General features: G+C 42.1%; 1 protein-coding gene across 1 annotated transcript in view; it reads left to right on the top strand.

Annotated features, from left to right (window-relative positions):
• The window catches only part of MED13 (mediator complex subunit 13), a 100040-nt gene extending 77296 nt beyond the window's left edge, over window positions 1–22744 (top strand). Inside the window, exons 15-30 of the mRNA XM_038759301.1 lie at window positions 82–278; window positions 1552–2468; window positions 4643–4810; window positions 5658–5881; window positions 8183–8372; window positions 9372–9828; window positions 10415–10631; window positions 11548–11739; window positions 11934–12157; window positions 13271–13413; window positions 15385–15543; window positions 18128–18313; window positions 19086–19234; window positions 20037–20210; window positions 21457–21557; window positions 21937–22744. Coding sequence (XP_038615229.1) covers window positions 82–278; window positions 1552–2468; window positions 4643–4810; window positions 5658–5881; window positions 8183–8372; window positions 9372–9828; window positions 10415–10631; window positions 11548–11739; window positions 11934–12157; window positions 13271–13413; window positions 15385–15543; window positions 18128–18313; window positions 19086–19234; window positions 20037–20210; window positions 21457–21557; window positions 21937–22069 — 3831 coding nt within the window. The 3' untranslated portion in view covers window positions 22070–22744. The remainder of the gene's footprint in view (window positions 1–81; window positions 279–1551; window positions 2469–4642; window positions 4811–5657; window positions 5882–8182; window positions 8373–9371; window positions 9829–10414; window positions 10632–11547; window positions 11740–11933; window positions 12158–13270; window positions 13414–15384; window positions 15544–18127; window positions 18314–19085; window positions 19235–20036; window positions 20211–21456; window positions 21558–21936) is intronic.
• The last annotated feature ends 60 nt before the right edge of the window (window positions 22745–22804 follow it).

Here is a 22804-nt window from a genome sequence, read left to right as displayed (position 1 = left end):
TAATTAATGGTACTATTAACGTTTGTTTGGAGGTTGTACTACTGAGGCAGTATTGTGAGTGATTGAATCTTTGTTTTCTAGGATTTTTCTTATATCTACAAACTTGAAAATTGTCAAGCTTTAGTTGGATGTTCCATGTTTGCACCTCTAAAGACCCTCCCCAGCCAGTGCCTGCCTCCTATCAAATTGCCGGAAGAGTGTATTTATCGCCAGAGTTGGACGGTTGGAAAACTAGAGTTGCTTCCTCCAGGACCCGCCATGCCATTCATCAAAGAGGGGTAAGTTTCAGGCGAGTGCAGGTGGCCTAACTTTCGTATAATCGAAAGATGCTTCGTAGGCAAGGAAGAAAGCAACACAAATTCTTTATCACCATCATCAGTGATATTTATTGAATGCTTACTGTGTGCAGAGCACTATGCTAAGCGCTTGGAAGAGTGTGATACAACAGAGTTGGCAGACACGTTCCCTGCCCACAGTGGTGACAAGTCTGTCGATTCTCGTCCGAATGAATGACCTGAGTTCTAATCCCGGCTCTGCCACTTTGCTGTGTGACTTTTAACTTCTCGGTTCCTCAGTTACCTCATCCGTAAAATAGGGATTATGACACTGTGAGCCTCAGGTGGGACATGGACTATGTTCAACCTGATTAGTTTGTGTCTACCCCAATGCTTAGTACAGTGCCTGGCACACAGTAAGCACTTAACAAATACCATAAAATAAATAAACAAATAAATAAATTTACCCTTTAATGATTTTTACAGGGTACTCCCCAGTAACACATTGGCACTTTGTGGGGGGCACATTTATTGTTCAGACACCTCTTGATGCCCTTACTGAAGTAAGCATGCACATATATTGCTGAAACACACTCTAGAGTTATCAGAGCATATTTAGGGCCTGGCAGAATCGGGCTCATTACCTAATTAAACCATCAATAAATAGTCCACCCTTTTAATAGATGCTATTCAAAATGTCCCTACTAGAATACCCATTATGTCGATTGTTTAATTGTGGTTGTGGTAGAAAAAAAATGTAATAAACGACGAACAGTGCTACTGATGTAGCCAACTTAATCCTAAAACACCACCTTCGTTTAAAGTAAAATCAAGCACTGAGAATCTTGTAAGAATTTAGCTAGAATTTGCAGGAAGTTGTTTATGGATGTGAATAGTTGGGCATATGTATTAGTTTTAATTCATGGTAACTTGAGAAATGGGTGCTGTGGAGAGACTTTTTATTACCCTATTTTTGTAAAATCTCCAAATTTAATAGTACACTGAGCAGGATTACTCTCTGAAAATAGGCATGGTTTGCGTAGTGAGGAGAAAGGTTGGGGATGGAAGTTTATAAATGTTTTTACTTTGGTATTGTTGCTAGTGGTTTGCAGTCATTTAGACAGAGCACTTTAAATAAAAATGTCCCTTTGATTTTTGATTTTCTAGTAATTCTAATTGGAGCGATGGTAAAGTATGATTTGACCAATTTGAAAGCAAATTTTTGTCCTAATTTCCTGCTCTCTCTGTTGACTTCTCACCTTGGAAACCTTCCTAGTGATGGGAGCGCCATGGATCAAGAGTACGGTGCTGCCTATACCCCTCAAACGCATACTCCTTTCGGGATGCCCCCCAACAGCGCACCTCCCAGCAACAGCGGGGCAGGAATTCTCCCTTCTCCGTCCACCCCCCGATTCCCAACTCCTCGAACACCAAGGACGCCTCGTACCCCTCGTGGGGCCGGAGGGCCCGCCAGCGCTCAAGGTTCCGTCAAATACGATAATTCGGACTTGTACTCACCAGCTTCCACGCCCTCAACGTGCCGACCACTAAACTCTGTCGAACCTGCAACCGTACCGTCCATCCCCGAAGCTCATAGCCTTTACGTGAACCTCATCCTTTCAGAGTCCGTAATGAATCTGTACAAGGACTGTAACTTTGACAGTTGCTGTATCTGTGTCTGCAACATGAACATCAAAGGTGCTGATGTTGGAGTTTACATTCCAGATCCCACCCAGGAGGCCCAGTACAGGTGTACCTGTGGCTTCAGTGCTGTCATGAACAGAAAGTTCGGAAACAACTCCGGCCTGTTCCTTGAAGACGAATTAGACATCATAGGACGCAACACAGAATGTGGCAAAGAAGCAGAGAAACGCTTCGAAGCTCTTCGGGCCACCTCCGCGGAACACGTCGGCGGAGGATTAAAGGAATCCGAAAAATTGCCCGATGAGTTGATACTGCTGTTGCAAGATCAGTGCACTAATTTGTTTTCGCCATTTGGAGCCGCAGACCAAGATCCTGCCCCCAGAATCGGCATAATTCATAACTTGGTACGTGTTGAAGAGCGGGATTGTTGCAATGACTGCTACCTTGCGTTGGAACATGGGCGACAGTTCATGGACAACATGTCAGGAGGAAAAGTTGACGAAGCACTTGTAAAAAGTACATGCTTGCACCCCTGGTCCAAAAGAAACGGTAAGTGTGCTGAGGAACCGAAACCTCTCTTGTTGCTTCCTTTAGTACATAAAGCACATCCTTTGTAGGTGATGGATTTTCACATACTGTGGAGTCTCTTTGTAGAGAGCAATTTAATTCTGGCTGGCCCTCATACCTGTGAAAGGTAGATTTTCCTTTAAGGCCTTAGAGCTGCTGGTACATAGAAACTCCTTCCGTCCTCCCTTCCTCCCCTCCCTTTCCCTTCCTTTCTCTTTCCACCCTTCCTTCCTTCCCCTACTTCCTCTCCAAAGAGAAAGCAAGTTTCGATCTAAGTAGGAATCTTTTGTTCTAACATTGTGGTTGCGAGCCATCTTCACTTGTGAATCGTTCCTAGCCGGGTAGCTAGGGAGAGAGAACCCTTCCCACTCAGACTACAGAAGAAAGCATCAGAGATTTTGAAGTATGTGCTGTTCTCACATACTTGTTAACCATTATTCGTTATAAAAAATATCTGATTTAAAACAGTATTTCGCATTAACTGTAGTTTTCAACTGCACAATCCAGACTTCTACGGTCCATTCCAAAGTGGACTTGTGATGTAATTTTAATGTGATCAAAGCTGCAAGGAAGTGCAGTAGTGAAATAGTACACACAAAGTAAGAATCTTACTCAACGGTCTGGGCCAGTTAGTCTTTTTAAATGAATTGGATATTTCTTGAATTTAGAGCTGGGGGCAGGATCTTGGAATTTGTGTGTGTTTTTGTGGTGTAGCTTTATTGTCCCTAATTTTTCTGATTTACATTAAAGTGTAGTCTTGGAGTAGATCACTGCCTTGAACTGAGATGAGCTTAGGGAGTCTGTTAGTAGCGGAAACATTTATTCACTGACTATAGCTTGGTAATTTGGGATAATGCTTCCTATTCAGACATGTTTAAATTTTTGCTGTCTGAATTTTCTATGCAGCTTGCTTTTAAATTGGAGGACAGATTAATAGTTGAAGAAAGGCAAAGACAATAAAATTTTGACTAGTGTAACTCTGAAATTGTCAGGAATACTTCAGTCAAAGGTTTGCAAGAGAAAAATAATTCTTAATGCTCAGTTGATTCATTTTGGGGGAGAACCATGCTTAAAGAAGGGGTGGCACCAAACAGCAAATTATCACCTTTTCCTTCTCGCTTCCTTTGGTATTGATGCTGATGAACAGTGAAGAAGAAAAGGACATGAGTTCTATACAAAGAGAAGTAAATTTTAAATTTCATCCTTAGATAGGCTTGATTGGGTTTTTAGCTATTGGGAGCAAGTTCATCATTCAAAAACTTGTGGCACAAGGTCCAGGTTTCCAAGTGGATTGTCAGTTCTGAGTTACCTGTGTCAGTGTGGGAGAGGGTTAGCATTGATAAAGGAAACGTCCCCAAAATCCAAAAGCTTAGTTTTAGCCAGTAATTTTAGCATTTCCATTAGCAGAGTCTACGATTAGCAAAACCTCAGCATTTTTATTTGGGACAGAGACTCTGTCCAGTCTGATTTGCTTGTATCCACCGCAGCGCTTAGTACAGTGCCTGGCATGTAGTACAGTGCCTGGCACTTAACCGATATTATTATTATTAGCATTATTCTTCCTGTACCAGTGAAATGCTTAAAAAGCAGGCCCCAAAAGGAAGGAGAAACAGTAGATCTGGATAATCTACAGTCTGAGCATTTAGTCATATTTAATCAAAAGTTGAATGTGTTGTCATTTCATTCTGTAAACTCTTGATTATTCAGAGGCTGGTGAGCTGCATTTTATAGTGGGGTTTTATCTTATCTATTTTAATATGCTCCTAGGAAGCTCTCAGGCTCAAGTGCCGTTTTTTTTAGTAGCACCTTACCCCTAGACTCTGGGCAGTCAGATATTTACCTGAAAGGGAGGAAAAAAATACAAAGAGGGACAAGGATAAAATCAATAGCCCAGAAGGATCCATTTCATTTTGGGGACTTCAGTGCAGCAACTGTGTAGAGATTCTTGTTTGCTTTTTTTGCTGGTATTGAAATGGTTCTAAATCCAGTTCAGCAAATTTCTGGCCTTGGAGTTACCAGATTTTGTCCCCCTCCTTTTTCCCCCCACCTTATGAAAAAGGTAAGAGGAAACGGCTCCACTTTATTGGCATAAATAAGTGCAGTATTGTTGAAGGTGTTGTTCTTCAGTGTTTTCATTCTGGTTTTTTTTTTTTTAGCAATGGATGTGAGCATGCAGTGTTCACAGGATATCCTTCGCATGCTCCTATCTCTCCAGCCAGTACTTCAGGATGCTATTCAGAAAAAACGAACAGTGAGATCTTGGGGAGTCCAAGGTCCCCTAACTTGGCAGCAGTTTCATAAAATGGCTGGCCGAGGCTCCTATGGTAAATAAAATCTTTAATCATCTTAATGCCCTTAAATGAGTTTGTCCAACCAGAATTTATAAATGTAACGTTAGCTTGAATGTTAAACAAGTATATTCGGTTTTGCAAGAACACATGTTTTGACTATGGTTTTTGGATCCAACTCAAAAGCAGAATTAGGGAACGTTCTTAACACCACATGCCTGGATCGAGCATGACGAGGTTGAAGTAGTATGTAGTGTGTACTATCAAATACTGGATGAGAACTAAAATGTGGTTTTCCTGTAGTGTGCAGTTCTGCAAGAACCCCTGTGTTGCAGGAGAACTGGTTTATTATTGGACTTTTCAGTTTCTCATATTTTGAAGTGATCTAGGCTCCTTGAGGGCAGGGATCATATCTACGAATTCTCTTGTACTCTCCCAAGCACCTAGTACAGTACCAGAGTAAGTGCTCAGTAATTACCATGGATTGTTTCATCAAAGACAGTTGGCTTGGGGCATATTTGGATTTTTGTGAGGGGTATGAGTTCGTAGTTGATGGGGTAAAAGACTAATAAGTTGATATTTAAATGATAAAGATTAAGAGATTCCAAATCAACTACTAGCTTAAATTCAGTGTGGCGTAATCAATGTTGGCAAAAGTAGTCTCTTCCATAGTGTGTTTATTAATATTCTCATTGAATTAGGGAGGGATAGAGGCTTTTTTTAGTTGATTTTTGACATTGTTAATACCAGTAAATTTAACTGTTTCCCATTATTTTGCACATTGCTATAGTATTTGTGAAACCGTGTTTGCTAAAAGCCGTAAATGTATCTTGCTTGGTTTTTTTTCCCTAATGCACTATACAATGTAACTCTCCTTGTTTAGGAACTGATGAATCCCCAGAACCACTGCCAATCCCCACATTTTTGTTGGGGTATGATTATGATTTTCTGGTGCTCTCTCCATTTGCCCTGCCATATTGGGAGAGGCTGATGCTGGAACCCTATGGATCTCAAAGAGACATTGCTTATGTTGTTCTGTGTCCAGAGAATGAGGCCCTTCTGAATGGAGCCAAAAGCTTTTTTAGAGATCTGACTGCAATATATGAGGTACGGTGTTTCATTTATTGTCTGCACGGTAATTGGATGTCTCCAAGATTTCTTTGTACTGGAAAGCCATTTTGGTTACGTTTCCCAGCAGGATGCCCACCGGTATAGAGGTTCAGTGGCTTGAAGTTCAGCACTAGAGTTTTTTTTCCTGAGGCCTGCCGTTCATCATTTCTGTGTTTACCAGTTGTGTTGATGGATCCAGTGAGACCGACATGGTCTTTGATGTTATGTGTGGCCAGAAAAAATCATATGAAAATCACAGAGCTGGTGGGGTTTCCCTCCCCTCGTGGTGTCTTCTATCTGTAGGGGAGGCGGAAGACACCCTCCCTTTATTCCTAGTCGGGTGGAGGGATGGGGATCCTTTCTAATTATTCATTCATTCATTCAATCATATTTATTGAGTGCTTACTGTGTGCAGAGCACTGTACTAGGCGCTTGGGAAGTACAAGTTGGCAACATATAGAGACGGTCCCTACCCAACAGCGGGCTCACAGTCTAGAAAGGGGAGACAGACAACAGAACAAATACTTATAGGGCCCTCAGCACCTCTGCATAGCATCTTCTTTCCCTTTGACCTTATGACACCCCCTCCCACTTTGTGATCCTAATGCCCTCTGAAAAGGGGCTCTTTCTTTGGAGCCAGAAAAGAGATCAGGGTCTGAGAGTATCTCCCTCCTCCAAGGTTTTCCTTCTTCCTTGGAAAGGGGAATGGCTTTTTGAGGCCAATCCTGAAGACAGACCAAGCCACTAGCATTTGGGCCACAACATTATGGCCCGTACTTTCAGAAAGCACCAGCCGAAAATGTCCATGTTTTTGCTCAGATCAGATACTCAGAATATTTCCGATACTTATGTTACCTTCCTCTCTATCTGTCATTCTGTAGAGGTCCTTTCTCTGCACCCTCCTCTTTTTATTGTTTATCTTCTATCCTCTTCTGGTGTAGGTATGAGTCCCAGGATAAATGTGTAGGGGAGATTGCACCTGACATTTCCCAAATATGGGATGGGAAAGATAATGGAATCTGTATGTATATGAGGGAATGGGAAGTGGGGAGAACATGTCGGCGGGAAGCAAGGGGGAAAGGGAGCATTTGCCTTGTTGTTTGTGTGGGGTGGTCTGAGTGGGAATGTGAGGGAAAGTATGGTTTTTATGTGGAGACTCTGGCTTCCATCCGCAGCTAACCACTTGGAGGGTCAGGCAGCATGCTGAATTTCTTGAAGGCAAAGCGTAGCTAGCCGCATTGTTGTAGCCTTTGATGAGTGTGATGAAAGAAAAGCCGAAGGTTCATCATGAGAGGCCTCTCTAGGGGAGGGCAATGCCAGGAATTCTCCCTTAGCTTCCTCTCCATCAGCTCCCAGTACTCCGTCCTGCCTCAGCCACAGGAATTCTGTAAGTGAGACAGGTGGAATCAGGCATCTTGGTGACAGTGTAGTGTATCAGGAGGCCCTGATTGAGGCTGCCTAAGTCCACCCGTTGGGGAAATGGTAAAACCAGTAAAGAGAAAAGATTCCTTGCTGGGGCTTGAACTGTGACCTTGCTGGTCCCTGGCGGCTCTTCCACCCCCGACAATAAAATCAGGTAAAATGTTTTTTCAAACATTTTTGATCCTGAAAATTCACAAAGTGTAGATAAAGAAACCTGACACAACTCTGGATCCTAGCCGTTTGTTTCCAAATTGCCTCTGTGTCTCAAAATTTAGATTGGGACACGGTATGCCCTGCTCACTGATCTCCCATGTTCCAGAATGGTTTGTAGAGAGAGGGCTACATTCATATTTCCAGCACGATTTTAATCTGAGTGACCGCATGTACAAATGATTATGTACCTCTAACCGTTGATCATATGCACAGACTTTGAGGATGATTCCATGTTAGGTCCTAAAATGTATTTTTCCCCTTCATTCATTGAATTGATAGCATTTTGACATTAGGCTAATTATTAAAATGCGGTGTAAAAATGATGAAAATAAGAGCAGACTTTATTTTGATGTCTACCCATTAATAGTGTGGAATTTTTTAGGGCCATCAAAGGATATAGTCCTATAATATGACTTAAAAATTGTAATTCTTTAGTCTTGATCCAAAACTGTGCTGCGCAGCTTGAAATGTGAATGAGAGAATGCATGATAATGAACATATGAGAACTGAAGTATGAATTACTTTGGCTTCCAGTCACACTTTAAGTTCTTCATGCTATGTAAAATGCAATCACTTTTCCACTTTATTGTGTGTAGAGATACAGCATGTGTAAAATCCTGAATTCACTGACGTTTGATTTTTTTTTTTTAATTTTGTGTATAGTCCTGTCGATTAGGTCAACACAGACCCATTTCTCGACTATTATCTGATGGGATCATGAGAGTTGGGTCTACCGCTTCAAAGAAACTCTCAGAAAAGTTGGTCACAGAATGGTTTTCTCAGGCAGCTGATAGCAACACTGAAGCATTTTCTAAACTCAAGCTGTATGCACAAGTCTGCAGATATGATCTTGGTACTGAATTTGATCTTTATTACATTTGTGGAAATTGGGATTTAAATCAGAAAGCTCAAATGTTTCGTATGTAATTCTACTAATTGGGTTTGAAAAGCTTACAGGATTTTAAGTTGATAACATTTCAAGGAGCAGGGATAAAATGATTGGTTACGGTCACACAACAAGTGATTCTATTTCCCAAGTTGTTTCTTCATTAACCTAGATTGTTCACGTAGCCAGAATTCATTCCAGTATTTTGAATGGAAAATAGTGCAGTAGACAAATTCAGGTTATGGCGAAATGAATAGTAGCCTTTGGAATACCTGGAAGTTTTATAGTTATGCCACAATCTACACTTTCAAAAATTTGATCATGCTCTTTCTGTGTAAAGAAGTAGGGTTTTTTTTTTTTCATTTTCAGGTTTGTTTAATAAATACCAGCAAACCACCGTTTTTAAAAAAACCTTTTTACAATAAAATCTGCTTTAACTTTGAATACTGGAGGAAAATTGTTTTGTTTCAGATAATTGATTTAATTCCATAGAATGTTTTCAAGTTTTCCAATAGGGGATAGCTTTCAAGCTTAAAATCCTTATCTACTGCAAAGATTATAAACTCTAGTGACACTTCATGTTCGAAAGTGACCTTTAATCACTAGATTGTAAGCCCCTGGAGGGCAGGGATTTTCCCTTCCAACTCTGTTGTACTCTCTCAAGTGCTTAGCACATTCCTTTGCACAAAGTAAGCCCTCAGTAAAACTGATTGATCGATAGATCTGGGTGGGTGACAGAAAAGACCAGTGCATGACCAGCAGTCTCTTCTGTACTGCACATATAAAGATTTTGAGCTGTTCCCAAGAAGGACTTTACCAGAATTGCTTGCCGTTGCATGAACAAACAGTCATATAATAATAATAATAATGTTGGTATTTTTTACGCACTTACTCTGTGCAAGGCACTGTTTTAAACGCTGAATCTGATCATTTGACTTAAAGACGTGTGTTCTCCCGTTGTTTTAGGACCGTATCTTGCTTCCCAGCCTTTGGACAGCTCTTTACTCTCCCAGCCAAATTTAATTCCCCCAGCAAGTCAGCCCGTGCCCACCCCACCCCCGGTGGCAAGTAATCCTGGGAATTCCAACACTCCATCATCCACCCCAGCAACTACAACCAGCAACACCATGACGGTGGCTTCAAGTAATGCCATATCCTCTGCCGTTGCTCCAACAAATTCCACCTTGACTACCACCTCCACTTCATCCTCATCCACCAACATGAGTGGCGGGCTCCCCAATAAACCACCTTCATTCCCACCCTTCGGCAGTATAACCGGTAATACTACTGGTTCCATGCCTGCCCAAGCTCCCGCAGTTCAGAATGGCCAGATGGGTCAGCAGCCACCGACTCTGCCAGCGACTGGGATATCTGGAGAGTCCTCAGCTGTTCCCGCTCAGCCACATTCAGAAGTGTCAGAAAGGTAATAAGCCGAATACTTGTCAGACGCCGTTACATGAGCAGTCTCATTATTCTTCCCCCTCGTTTGATAATGGGAACCGATCAGTATTTGAATCACCGTAGGGCTGGGTTTTGCTGTGGTTTTCCCTTGGAAGCTCAGTTTTGGGCAAGAAGATCTGCCAGCATTTTAAACCTACCAGAACGATTCCAGCAGCGCACCAAGGCATTTTTCCTCGATTCCTTTTGGGGTAGAAAATGCTGTGGGGCTTTTGACCCCCGATTCTGCCTTTTCATTAGTCTACAGATAACTCAGTTTCAGTGCTGAAGCAAGGGAGAACTAGTGCTCATCTGATCAGTGGCAGGGAGGTGTTTTTGAGGCTGTTGGGTGTGGAATAGGAGAAAGGGAAGTCAGTGGTTAGTGGAATCTGAAGAGAAACTTGCCAACCGAGAGCTTGCAAGTTCAGAAAGAAGGTAGGTTGGCAGTTGGTGAGACATTGGAAATCGATTGTAAGAACCCCCTAGGGATAGATGGAGGGTTGACTCTACTGTGATGACTATATTAATAGGAAACTGACTTTTCAAAAATAACTCTGCCCTTCAAATTTCAGCACTATGGATCGGGATAAGGTGGGAGTCCCCACAGATGGTGATTCACATGCAATCACGTATCCACCTGCAATTGTAGTTTATATAATTGATCCTTTCACGTACGAAAATAAAGATGAGAGCACTAACTCTAATATATGGACTCTGGGTCTACTACGTTGCTTTTTGGAAATGGTACAAACCCTTCCTTCTAATATCAAGAGTACAGTTTCCGTTCAGGTAAGAATAATGTGGGAAAGCTATTTGTTTTGCTTTTCGACTGGTGAAAGCTGTCCCGACAGGTTTTTGAACTGATGTTTGGAAATTTTTTTGCATTTAAAAATATCTTGCGGCCCTAATTTGTTGATCACTACTCCGAGGTAGAGCCAATAGCTTCCAGTAGGTGACAATAACTTGAATATTGAGCAAAGTGTTTCATTCATGAACTATTCAATGCACAAGAGGGAGTTCAGCAGTCATAGTCCACTAGCCAGGTTGCTTTTTTTCATAAGTGATTAAAGTAGCTCAGTTCAGTAGTCCTAGAATGTCTAAAAGTTGTATTGGTATAATTTGAAAGACTGGAAAATAATTTAATTGACCATGAACGTAAAAACAAAATACTCAGTCTGCTGGCCACATAGTTTTTCACCCCACTTCCCCAACAACTCACCTCCACCCTCTGAGCAATGAGGTCAAAGGAAATTGGTGGTTGAAAGCCCGGCGGTGCTTAATCGAGATAACTTAAGCAACTCCTGGGAGCTCTAATCTTTTCCTGCTCTTAGTGGATTTGCAGAATGGGTGATTTTAGTGAAAAGTGAACCTCATTCACTGGGCTGAGAGGAACTGGTTAAACAACTTGCCTCGGCTAGTGTTTCGGAGTGCGGGGCAACGACGTAATTGTAATTCCTTGATTTCCAAACTGTTAAGTGCTACTTAAGTCCTGTAGAATTATCCAGACTTAGTCCCGTGTGTTGCATGCAGTGGGTGCCCAATAAATGGTATTACTACCACTACTGCCATTTCAGATGTCATGCCATGGAAAGCAAGGAGTGAGGTGGCGTAATTTTTCCGATAAAATTCATAGCCAAACATTGTAACCCACAACGCCTCCCCTCATCACTTACGGCTCAACATTTGCTCTTTTGGCAATTTCTAGATTGTCCCATGTCAGTATTTGTTACAACCTGTGAAGCATGAAGATAGACAGATTTATACCCAGCATTTGAAGTCCCTGGCATTTTCAGCATTTACCCAGTGTCGGAGACCACTTCCAACGTCAACCAATGTGAAAACACTGACTGGTTTTGGCCCAGGCTTAGCCATGGAAACTGCTCTTAAGAGTTCCGATGTAAGTATTTTTCTGGAATACAAGAATATAAGTAATTTGGTGTGTGGAAGGGGAGGAGAGTATTTTTAAGCTTACACAATATTGCAAGCATAAATCCTCTTTACCTCATTACCTCCTCTTGGTCATGGTAAGAAGCTCTTAAATTTTGAGTATTATGATTATATTTTAATATCTTAGATTTTTCTGTTTTTCAGAGGCCAGAGTGTATTCGGCTTTATACTCCTCCTTTTATCCTGGCTCCTGTGAAAGACAAGCAGACAGAATTGGGAGAAACATTTGGTGAAGCTGGCCAAAAATATAATGTTCTTTTTGTGGGTTACTGTTTGTCTCATGATCAAAGATGGCTCCTTGCTTCGTGCACCGATCTCTATGGAGAATTATTGGAAACTTGCATTATTAATATTGATGTTCCAAACAGGTAATGCTTTCAATAAGTATGGAGATATACCAATCTGTTTCCTATCTTTAAGAAGAAATGTTTTAGTCAAAAGTAGCGTGCGTGACAGATTACCACTACCTCTACAGTTACAGTTAAAGTTAATGTTACAGTTTCTGAGGCTCAAGAGAGTCTGCAGGGCATCCTTATGAACTTGGGGAAACGTTTCTTTAGGTAAAATTTTCTTAACTCTAAGTAGAGCGCCTTATCTCCAATTAAATACTCAAATTATTGTAAGTCTCCATATGTAGCCAAATCAGTTTTGCTTTCTGGTTCAAATTAGACCTCTCTTGGAGTAACTACATAAAAACTCGTTGCTGAGAATCTCTGAAGAGGAAATAGTAAACACAAATTACTTTTTCTTCTTCCATCGCAATATAAGGCACTGCTCAGATTCCTGTCTTTAATTCAGAAGCTTTTTCATAGAAATTTATTCTGCAAAATTAATGTTACAAGCAATTCCTACTCCTCCTGCACGAAACTTGCAGGTCTGAATCTGGACTATCGTATGGGGGAAGAGAAGAGAATGGGAGTATGAAGTTGAAAATATAGTGAAGGGCTCCGAACATCAGTTTGTTCTTTGTTTTTTTGTTTGTTTTTAATTTAAAAATGCATCAACAAAAATAACACTACTAGTTTACTTCTTAGGTGCTTGATCATTGATCTTTCCCCTATGGCTGTTGAGTACCTGTGTGCTTATTACGTACTCCTTTAGCATGTAACTGAGCATGGAAGAGGCCTGAATCGAAGCAGAAACATTTACATGCTACATTTTTGGTTTTTTGAGTGGTAGGGTGGGTATTTGCAATTCCATCAATGTAAAACATGCAGTTGATAGAGACTGGCATTACCGAACTTCTCTTCCTCTTACTGTCTCTCTGTACTGAAACTCAAATGACTAAATGTTTCTGAAACATTAGTGGTTGAAATCAAGCTCAGAAAAGATGAATGTCTTTACCTATCCACTTTTCAGTGCTTTGCACATAGTAAGCGCTTAGTAAATGCCATCATTATTATTCTCAGATCACTGCAAAACCCCCACATGAACAAAATCTGTTTTCCCGCCTTCAAGTTCATCTTTTTCCTCACTTGTAGAGCTCGTCGGAAAAAAGGTTCCGCTCGTAGACTCGGTCTCCAGAAACTCTGGGAATGGTGCTTGGGACTTGTTCAGATGAGTTCTTTACCGTGGAGAGTTGTAATTGGGCGCCTAGGAAGGATAGGTCACGGTGAATTAAAAGGTAGATTTTAATGCTTTTTCCTGTACGTCATTTCTCGTTCAGTGTAAATTTCTGAATCTGAGTTCTAGTTGTCATTTTATGTAGTGGTTATTGTAAGAACTAAATTGAAAAATGAAAATGAAGTGTGTATAAATGATCTTTATAGAGCTATGTGTATGTTTCATTTTTGAAATGATACATCTACACACACACACTCTACTAGTAAATCCAGTGGATTTTGTTAGAATGAACTTGATACTGCGCAGAGGCAGACCATCATATAGATAAGTTATTTTCACATTTTTGGCCTTGGGATCCCAGTGAAAGGCCCAGTAACCCAGGCCATAGATTAGAGGGCTGTGGGAAAGATTTGTAGTGCTGCCGATAGTCATTATCTGCTGATTGTTGCTCCCTGGGTCTAGGAATCCTTGTTCATGTGCATAGTGGGTACAAGGTTTGGGAAGCATTGTATGTATCTTTAAATTATGTACTATAAATTATATATATATTCATCTCTCTTTATATATAGACATATGCACTTATATATATATATATATACATATATATACATATATATATATTTCCCCCTAGATTTCCCCCTAGACTGTAAGCTTGGTGTGGGCAGGGAACGTGTCTGCCAGCTTTTGTATTGTACTCTCCCAGGAGCTTAGGTGCACATAATAAGCAACCAGTAAATGCCATTGATGATAGAAGGACACATATTTTGGGTTATAATGCTGTCTTTGGCATTCAAGTTTTGTTTTTGTTTTTTGGGGTTAAGGTATTAACACCCATTTAAGGTATAGAGAAGCAGCGTGGCTCAGTGGAAAGAGCCCGGGCTTTGGAGTCGGAGGTCATGGGTTCGAATCCCGGCTCCGCCACATGTCTGCTGTGTGACCTTGGGCAAGTCACTTAACTTCTCCGAGCCTCAGTTCCCTCATCTGTAAAACGGGGATTAAGACCGTGAGCCCCACGTGGGACGACCTGATCACCTTGTATCCCCCCAGCGCTTAGAACAGTGCTTTGCACATAGTAAGTGCTTAACAAATGCCATTTGAGTGCTTACTATGTGCCAGGCACTGTATTAAGAACTGGGGTAATACAAGCTAATCGGGTTGACCACAGTTCTTGTCCCACATAGAGCTCAGTCTTAATTCCCATTCTGCAGATGAGGGAACCAAGGCCCAGAGAAGTGACTTGCCCAAGGTCACACAGCAGAAGAGTGGCGGAGCGGGGTTTAGGACTCAAGCCCGTATTCTTTCCACTAGGCCATGCTGCTCCAAAGTTAAGTTAAATTAATTTTAAGTTGTTAATTGTTAGCAAAGCAGTAACCTTTTAGGCAGCGTGGCTCAATGGAAAGAGCACGGGTTTGGGAGTCAGAGGTCATGAGTTCAAACCCCGGCCCCACCAATTGTCAGCCGTCTGACGTTGGGCAAGTCACTTCCCTTCTCTGTGCCTCAGTTCCCTCATCTGTAAAATGGGGATTAAGGCTGTGAGCCCCACGTGGGGACAACCTGATCACCGTGTATCCTCCCCAGTGCTTTGAACAGTGATTTGCACATAGTAAGCGCTTAACAAATGCCATCATTATTATTATTTATTCAGCGTTCCCTCCCAACCCCCACCATTCCTTACATGAGAACTGTAGCCAAGAGAGAAGGGGAAAAGGGGTAAAGATAGCCATTACAAGGTTTTGGCTGGGCTCCCAACCTCCTTTATTCATTCATTCATTCATTCAATGATATGTATTGAGCGCTTCCTGTGTGCAGAGCACTGTACTAAGCGCTTGGAAAGTACAATACAATAATAAAGACATTCCCTGCCCGCAACGGGTTTGCAGTCTTGGGGGTGGCGGGGTGCTAGAACAATGGATCGATCCACTTAGAGACGTTCCCGAAGTATAGCTTTGATAGGTTTAGCGTAATACCTTGTTTATTAATAATGGTATTTGTAAACTTGTGCAAATTATATCCTTGTTCTTACTATCCCCAGATTGGAGCTGTCTGCTGAGTCGCCGGAATCTGCAGTCTCTCAGTAAGAGATTAAAAGATATGTGTAGGATGTGTGGTATATCTGCTGCCGACTCTCCGAGCATCCTCAGCGCTTGCCTTGTTGCAATGGAACCCCAAGGATCTTTTGTAATTATGCCAGGTTAGAAACCTCTAATTCTTCACATTTCCAACCTCATTATAGTAGTAATACCTCTGTGGCTTAGTGACTAGAACACAGACCTGGGAGCCCGAAGGACCTGGGCTCTAATCTCGGACCCACCACTTGTCTGCTGTGTGACCTTGGGCAAGTCATTTAACTTCTCCATGCCTCAGTTCCCTCGTCTGTATAATGGGAGTTAAGACTGTGACGCCCGTGTGGGACATGGACTGTATTCGAACTGATTACTGTGAATCTGCCCCGGGGTTTACAACAGTGCCTGGCACATAGTAAGCGCTTAACAAGCGCCATAAAAAACCTTCTGGCACTGTGAGGTGACATGGTTTTTATGTCTATATTAAAACCATCAGGCGTGATCTCCCTAAAATTTCCTCTGCTTCTCCCTGAACTCTCCCATCTTTCCGGGCATTATTTCAAGAAACTCTTTCAAACAGAGACTCCTTACCGTCGGCTTTAAAGAACTCAATCACCTTGTCATTCATTCATTCAGTCGTGTTCATTGAGCACTTACTGTGTGCAGAGCACTGTACTAAGCACTTGGGAAGTACAAATCAGCAACATACAGAGACGGTCCCCACCCATCAGTGGGCTCTCAGTCTAGAAGGGGGAGACAGATAACAAAACAAAAGAAGTAGACAGGTGTCACTACTATCAGAATAAATAGAATTGTAGCTGTATGCACGTCATTAATAAAATAGAGTAATAAATATGTACAAATAAAATAGAGTAATCTGTACAAATTGGGAACATATTGTACTTTGGGAAGTACAAATTGGCAACATATAGAGACGGTCCCCACCCATCCCATCCATCAATGGGCTCTCAGTCTAGAAGGGGGGACAGATAACAGAACAAAATAAGTAGATATGTGTCAATACTATCAGAATAAATAGAATTATAGCTATATGCACATCATTAATTAAATAGAGTAATAAATATGTACAAATAAAATAAAGTAATATATATATACATATATATATATATACACAAATATATCCAAGGGCTATGGGGAGGGGAAAGGGGTAGGGCAGGGGGGGACGATGAGGAGGGGAGGAGCAGGGGGAGAGGAAAAACGGGGAGGGGGCTCAGTCTGGGAAGGCCTCTTGGAGGAGGTGAGCTCTCAGTAGGGCTTTGAAGGGAGGAAGAGAGCTAGCTTGGCGAATGTGTGGAGGGAGGGCATTCCAGGCCAGGGGGAGGACGTGGGCCGGGGGTCGACGGCGGGACAGGCAAGAACGAGGCACAGTGAGGAGGTTAGCGGTAGAGGAGCGGAGGGTGCGGGCTGGGCTGGAGAAGGAGAGAAGGGAGGTGAGGTAGGAGGGGGCGAGGGGATGGACAGCCTTGAAGCCTTGCTTGATCCTCCCTTCAAGGCCCGGCTTCCTCCCTTCAAGGCCCTGCTTCCTCCCTTCAAGGCCCTGCTGAGAGCTCACCTCCTCCAGGAGGCCTTCCCAGACTGAGCCCCTTCCTTCCTCTCCCCCTCGTCCCCCTCTCCATCCCCCCATCTTACCTCCTTCCCTTCCCCACAGCACCTGTATATATGTATATATGGTTGTACATATTTATTACTCTATTTATTTATTTATTTATTTTACTTGTACATTTCTATCCTATTTATTTTATTTTGTTGGTATGTTTGGTTCTGTTCTCTGTCTCCCCCTTTTAGACTGTGAGCCCACTGTTGGGTAGGGACTGTCTCTATGTGTTGCCAATTTGTACTTCCCAAGCGCTTAGTACAGTGCTCTGCACATAGTAAGCGCTCAATAAATACGATTAATTGATTCGAAGGTTGATAGGCAACTACTGGAGATTTTTGAGGAGGGACGTGACATGCCCAGAGCATTTCTGTACACAGATAACCCGGGCAGCCCCGTGAAGTATAGACTGAAGTGGGGAGAGACAGGAGGTTGGGAGATCAGAAGGGACTTCCTAGATTATCCCTTCCTACCTTACCTCTCTGAGCACACTTGGCTCCTCTTATGCCAGTCTCCTCACTGAAGCTCAGTCTCCTCTGTCTCGCTGCCATCCCTTCACCCACGTCCTGCCCCTGGCCCGGAACTCCTTCTCTCTTCACATCCTATTAGAAGCAGCGTGGCCCGGTGGAAAGAGCCCGGGCTTTGGAGTCAAAGGTCATGGGTTCAAATGCCAGCTCTGCCAATTGTCAGCTGAGTGGCTTTGGGCAAGTCACTTAACTTCTCTGGGCCTCAGTTACCTCATCTGTAAAATGGGGATTAAGACTGGGAGCCCCCCTGTGGGACAACCTGATCACCCTGTAACCTCCCCAGCGCTTAGAACAGTGCTTTGCACATAGTAAGCGCTTAATAAATGCCATTATTATTATTGTGGATGATCCCTCTCCTCACCTTCAGAGCCTTTTTGAAAAACGCATCTCCTCCAAGAAGCCTTCCCCAACTATGCCCTCATTTCCTCTTCTCCCACTCCTTCTTTGTCACCCGTGTACTTGGATTAGCTACCTTTATTCACCCCTCCCTTATCCCCATTGCATTTGTGATGATTTTGATAGATGTATATAAAAGGAGTAATGGTGAGGTGGGCTTTTTTTTCTCTTCAGATTCCGTGTCAACAGGTTCTGTATTTGGTCGCAGCACTACTCTTAACATGCAGACATCTCAGCTTAATACCCCACAAGACACATCATGCACCCATATACTCGTGTTTCCGACTTCGGCTTCGGTGCAGGTAGCTTCAGCAACGTACACCACTGAAAATTTGGACCTGGCCTTCAATACGAACAATGGTAGGTGACCCTACAGCCATCACATCTCTGGATGTGAAGGAAGGCTAGGAACAAAGAAATGTTTCCTCAGTCTCTCTGCTTAAAAGGCCAATATGACGGCTTTTTGACAGTCTTCCCGTAGTTGTCGGGGCGATCGTTTATCACTGTATGCATATTCTTACGGTGTTGTGGAAGTTCTTCAGGATTTGAGGTTCAGAATGTTTCACCTTATGTTTAGCACTGAAAAGAAACTGGGTATATCTGTCACCAACAGTATGTGTTTATACTGTTCTCTTCCCAAATGTATATTTTTCATTTCCTAGATATAGACGTATACGTATCCCCTACATAACTCTTAACTTGAACACAGGAGGTTTAGTGAACTCTCCTGGCCTAGTGGACAAGAGCATGGGCCTGGGACTTAGAGGACCTGGGTTCTAATCCCAGCGCTGCCAACTTGTCTGCTGTGTGACCTTGGATAAGTCACTTCATTTGTTTGTGCCTCAGTTACCTCATCTCTAAAATGGGGGTGAAGACTGAGTCCCATGTGGGACAGGGACTGTGTTCAACCTGATTAGCTTGTGTCTACCCCAGCGCTTAGAACAGTGTCTGACACATACTAAGCACTTAACAAACACCATTTTATATACTATGTGTTATATGTATATATATATATGCACTATATATATATAATTTTTACATGCATGGATATGTTTTAGCAGCTGTCCAAATTTTTTCCTGTAGCTTCAGAAATACTTCTTTAATTGTGTACCTTTTCTTTATATTCATGAAGATGGAGCAGATGGGATGGGCATCTTCGATTTATTAGACACAGGAGAGGACCTTGACCCTGACATTATTAACATCCTTCCTGCATCCCCAACTGGATCGCCTGTACATTCTCCAGGGTCCCATTTTCCCCATGGAGGTGACGCTAGCAAGGTAACTATTCTGTTGTTAGATTTGTCATTTAACAATGCAGACAATTTTATTTTTAGCTTCTTCAGTACAAATTCTGTTGCTTGCCTTAGGACTCATTTTCTCCTCTGGGCACCTGGGCAACATCACAAGCAATGAAAAAGCAGTTATACAATTTGTCCCTCACCCTTACAGTTAAAATTTTTCCATAGTTGTGAATAGTATTGGGATTAGCTGGGCTAGGTGAGCATTTTTGGAGCTGGGATTCTGGATCTCAGCAGCAAGATGGGTGACAGATTTCGCCGTTTCCCTGTGGCACGACACTGGGCTTCTTTTGGCTGTGTCTGACTTGATTTTGTGGTTGGAGTTTTGTGTACAATTTCTTGTACTGATTCATTTGTTCCTGTCCACTCTTTGGATTTATAAATCCGTGGGGGGCTTATGGGTTCTGTGCAATTTACAAAGTATGACACATGCATTGCATTTGGGCATCACAGCCAAATCGTCCTTCCCCCAGCCCTCAAGCAGGGTACCTAAGGGCTGTGCTTAGGTGGACTCATGTAAGCCAGTATTCCTTCCAAGGCTTCCTGGTCAACTTCTCAAGGCAACCTTTAAAATTGAACTATGGCCCACCACACACAGTTGAACCATCAGTGTTAGCTGAAACTTGATTTCTTCCATAATTTTTAGCAGGGATATTAATTACATGCCTTGATTTTGACTGTGAATTGAAAAGTAACTCTGTGTGTATATGTATTCACACACATGACTATAGGTAAACTGTACATTTTCCCAGCAATGAATTTCCTTTTGATTTGATTTGCAGGGTCAGGGAACAGATCGGCTGCTTTCAACAGAATCTCATGATGAAGTAACAAATATTCTTCAGCAACCATTGGCCCTTGGTTATTTTGTATCAACTGCCAAAGCAGGTCCATTGCCTGACTGGTTTTGGTCAGCGTGTCCTCAAGCACAACATCAGTGTCCCCTCTTTCTTAAGGTACTGCAATTTCCGGAACTACTGTTTATAGAATACTGAATATGTCCTCCAAGATAAAATAAATGATAAATGCATGGTATTTAAAAGTTAGCAATCTTAGTCTCTTGGAAAGTATTGGTGATTTTAAAATCAAATTCTTAAACTGAATTTTAAAGTATGTCAGTATGGTGAGGGTTAAATATCTGAGAGCTTCATTTCTGGAAAGCAGGGCTCATTTCAATCAGTCAGTCTGTGGTATTTATTGAGTTCTTACTGTGTCATGGTCATGGTATTTTGAATATACTTGGTCACTACTCTTCCAAAATATTAAATCTTCAAGCTTTGGGTATAAATTGCCGTTTTGTTGACTGCCAGTCTTTACTCTTTGCTCCTGTATTGTTGAGGGGGCCATATTTTGCTATTTAAGGCTTCAAAAGAACTTCTAGTTTAATATTTGAGTTACGTAACAGTAATGGGAAGCAGTACTGTACTTTACAACCCACCAAAAAAAAAAAATCCGATCACCTCAGTGACTTTTACTCTTCTTCTTTTTTCCTCCCCACTTTTTGGGCCCCCAGAGGAACAAAGAGCCAAGTCAAGGATTAGAAAGCATTCTAGTCTGAGACACAGATACCTTTGCTAACATTAATATTCAGTAGTCCTGTTGATCCCCTGATATCTCTATCAAGCTCTCAAGCTCTCATCCTATCCCGTCTGGATTACTGCATCAGCCTCCTCCCCGATCTCCCATCCTCCTGTCTCTCCCCACTTCAATCCATACTTCACGCCGCTGCCCGGATCGTCTTTGTCCAGAAACGCTCTGGGCATGTTACTCCCCTCCTCAGAAATCTCCAGTGGCTACCAATCAACCTACGCATCAGACAGAAACTCCTCACCCTCGGCTTCAAGGCTGTCCATCCCCTCGCCCCCTCCTACCTCACCTCCCTTCTCTCCTTCTCCAGCCCAGCCCGCACCCTCCGCTCCTCTGCCGCTAATCTCCTCACGGTGCCTCGTTCTCACCTGTCCCGCCATCCTTCCCCTGGCATGGAATTCCCTCCCTCTGCCCATCCGCAGATGGGCATCTTAAATTTTCTGTGACCAGCCTGCCCACAAGGGGATATCATATAATATTAATTATTAACATTAATATCATATTTATAGTATGATATTAAAACAGACTGACTTTTCCTAGTGGTTCATATAAGCAAGGGGATACTATTATTTTTATCCTTTTAATTGAATTTCTTAATTTCCTTTTATCTTCTAGGCCTCTTTGCACCTCCATGTGCCTTCAGTGCAATCAGACGAGCTGCTTCACAGTAAACACTCCCACCCACTTGACTCAAATCAGACTTCAGATGTCCTCAGGTACAGGCCTTCTTAATCAGCGGTATTTATTGAACGCTCACCGTGTGCAGAGCACTGTTCTAAGCACTTGGGAGAGTACAGTTTTCCGTTAGAAGTTGGAAGGGTGTTCTTGTAACCCGGCCTTTACTTCCCTCCAGTTTCTGGTTTAGGAGAATAGAGTTTTAGCCCAACTGGAGGTTGCTTCGGGACATAGTTGTAGTTTTATTAGCCAGATAAAGCACAGTCTTTCTTGCTTTGCTTTAGGATAGCCGAAGGTGATCTTGCCGGTTTTTTTTAAAATAAAAAATAACGTCAACTCTTAGATAAATTTGGAAAAGCCTGCAAGGTTTGTGTCTAACAACCATCCATTCCTAAAAAGTTGCTTTTTCTTGCTTTCCAGGTTTGTTTTGGAACAGTACAATGCACTCTCCTGGCTAACCTGTGACCCAGCAACCCAGGACAGACGGTCGTGTCTCCCGATTCATTTTGTGGTGCTGAATCAGTTGTATAACTTTATCATGAATATGCTGTGATCTTCATCTGACTGAACTGTGCAAGAAACAAACAAAAAAAAAAAAAGGAAAAGGGATATTAATTTCACTGCAGGACTACATGATAATCTTCTCAGTGCTAGTCAGTTTGTGATGGGGTATAATTCTTGTTACTTTAACAAATATTGCTTGACCCGGGGGGAAGAGGATGTAACCCTGCTCTCTTTTCATTGACTCTAAAGAACTCTTTAGGATAATGAAGATTGATAATACAAAATGTATTATAACATTTTAGTAGAGAAATTAACCTTTTTTTTTCCAGTCACAGTATTTGTGAAAAGTAATGAGCCATAGTACCCAGTCATGTTAAATGAATATTCGAAGCATGGAGAAGAAACATGAGGAACAGTGAGTTCAACTTATGGCTTCAGAACATCAAGATGTTCTTGTATTGGATTATAGTACCTAGTATTCAAAAATGCCTGCATCTCTTATTTATTGTAAGTTTTTAAATGTATAAATTGTCTTATATTTCTTAACCTCTTTTATAAAAATTTTCCTAGAAGGTTTATACTGCCTTCTTGCTTTAAAGCAATTGGTCTAAAATATATGTAATCGTCTTAATTAAAAGTTGCAGTAGGGTTGCTTTTAGAGTATTATTTTTTTGTAAGGGGGTGGGTGGGACAGTAAATTTGTATCGTCTTGATGTACAGTTTAATGGGGATAGATTTTGGGGGGGGCAGGGGAGGGATGCAGGGTGGGAGTTAATGTCCATAC

This window comes from Tachyglossus aculeatus, chromosome 17 (assembly GCF_015852505.1).
Source record: "Tachyglossus aculeatus isolate mTacAcu1 chromosome 17, mTacAcu1.pri, whole genome shotgun sequence".
Taxonomy (NCBI): Eukaryota; Metazoa; Chordata; class Mammalia; order Monotremata; family Tachyglossidae; genus Tachyglossus; species Tachyglossus aculeatus.
The sequence above is the reverse complement of the archived record's forward strand: the minus strand, read 5'-3'. Positions and strand labels throughout refer to the sequence as shown.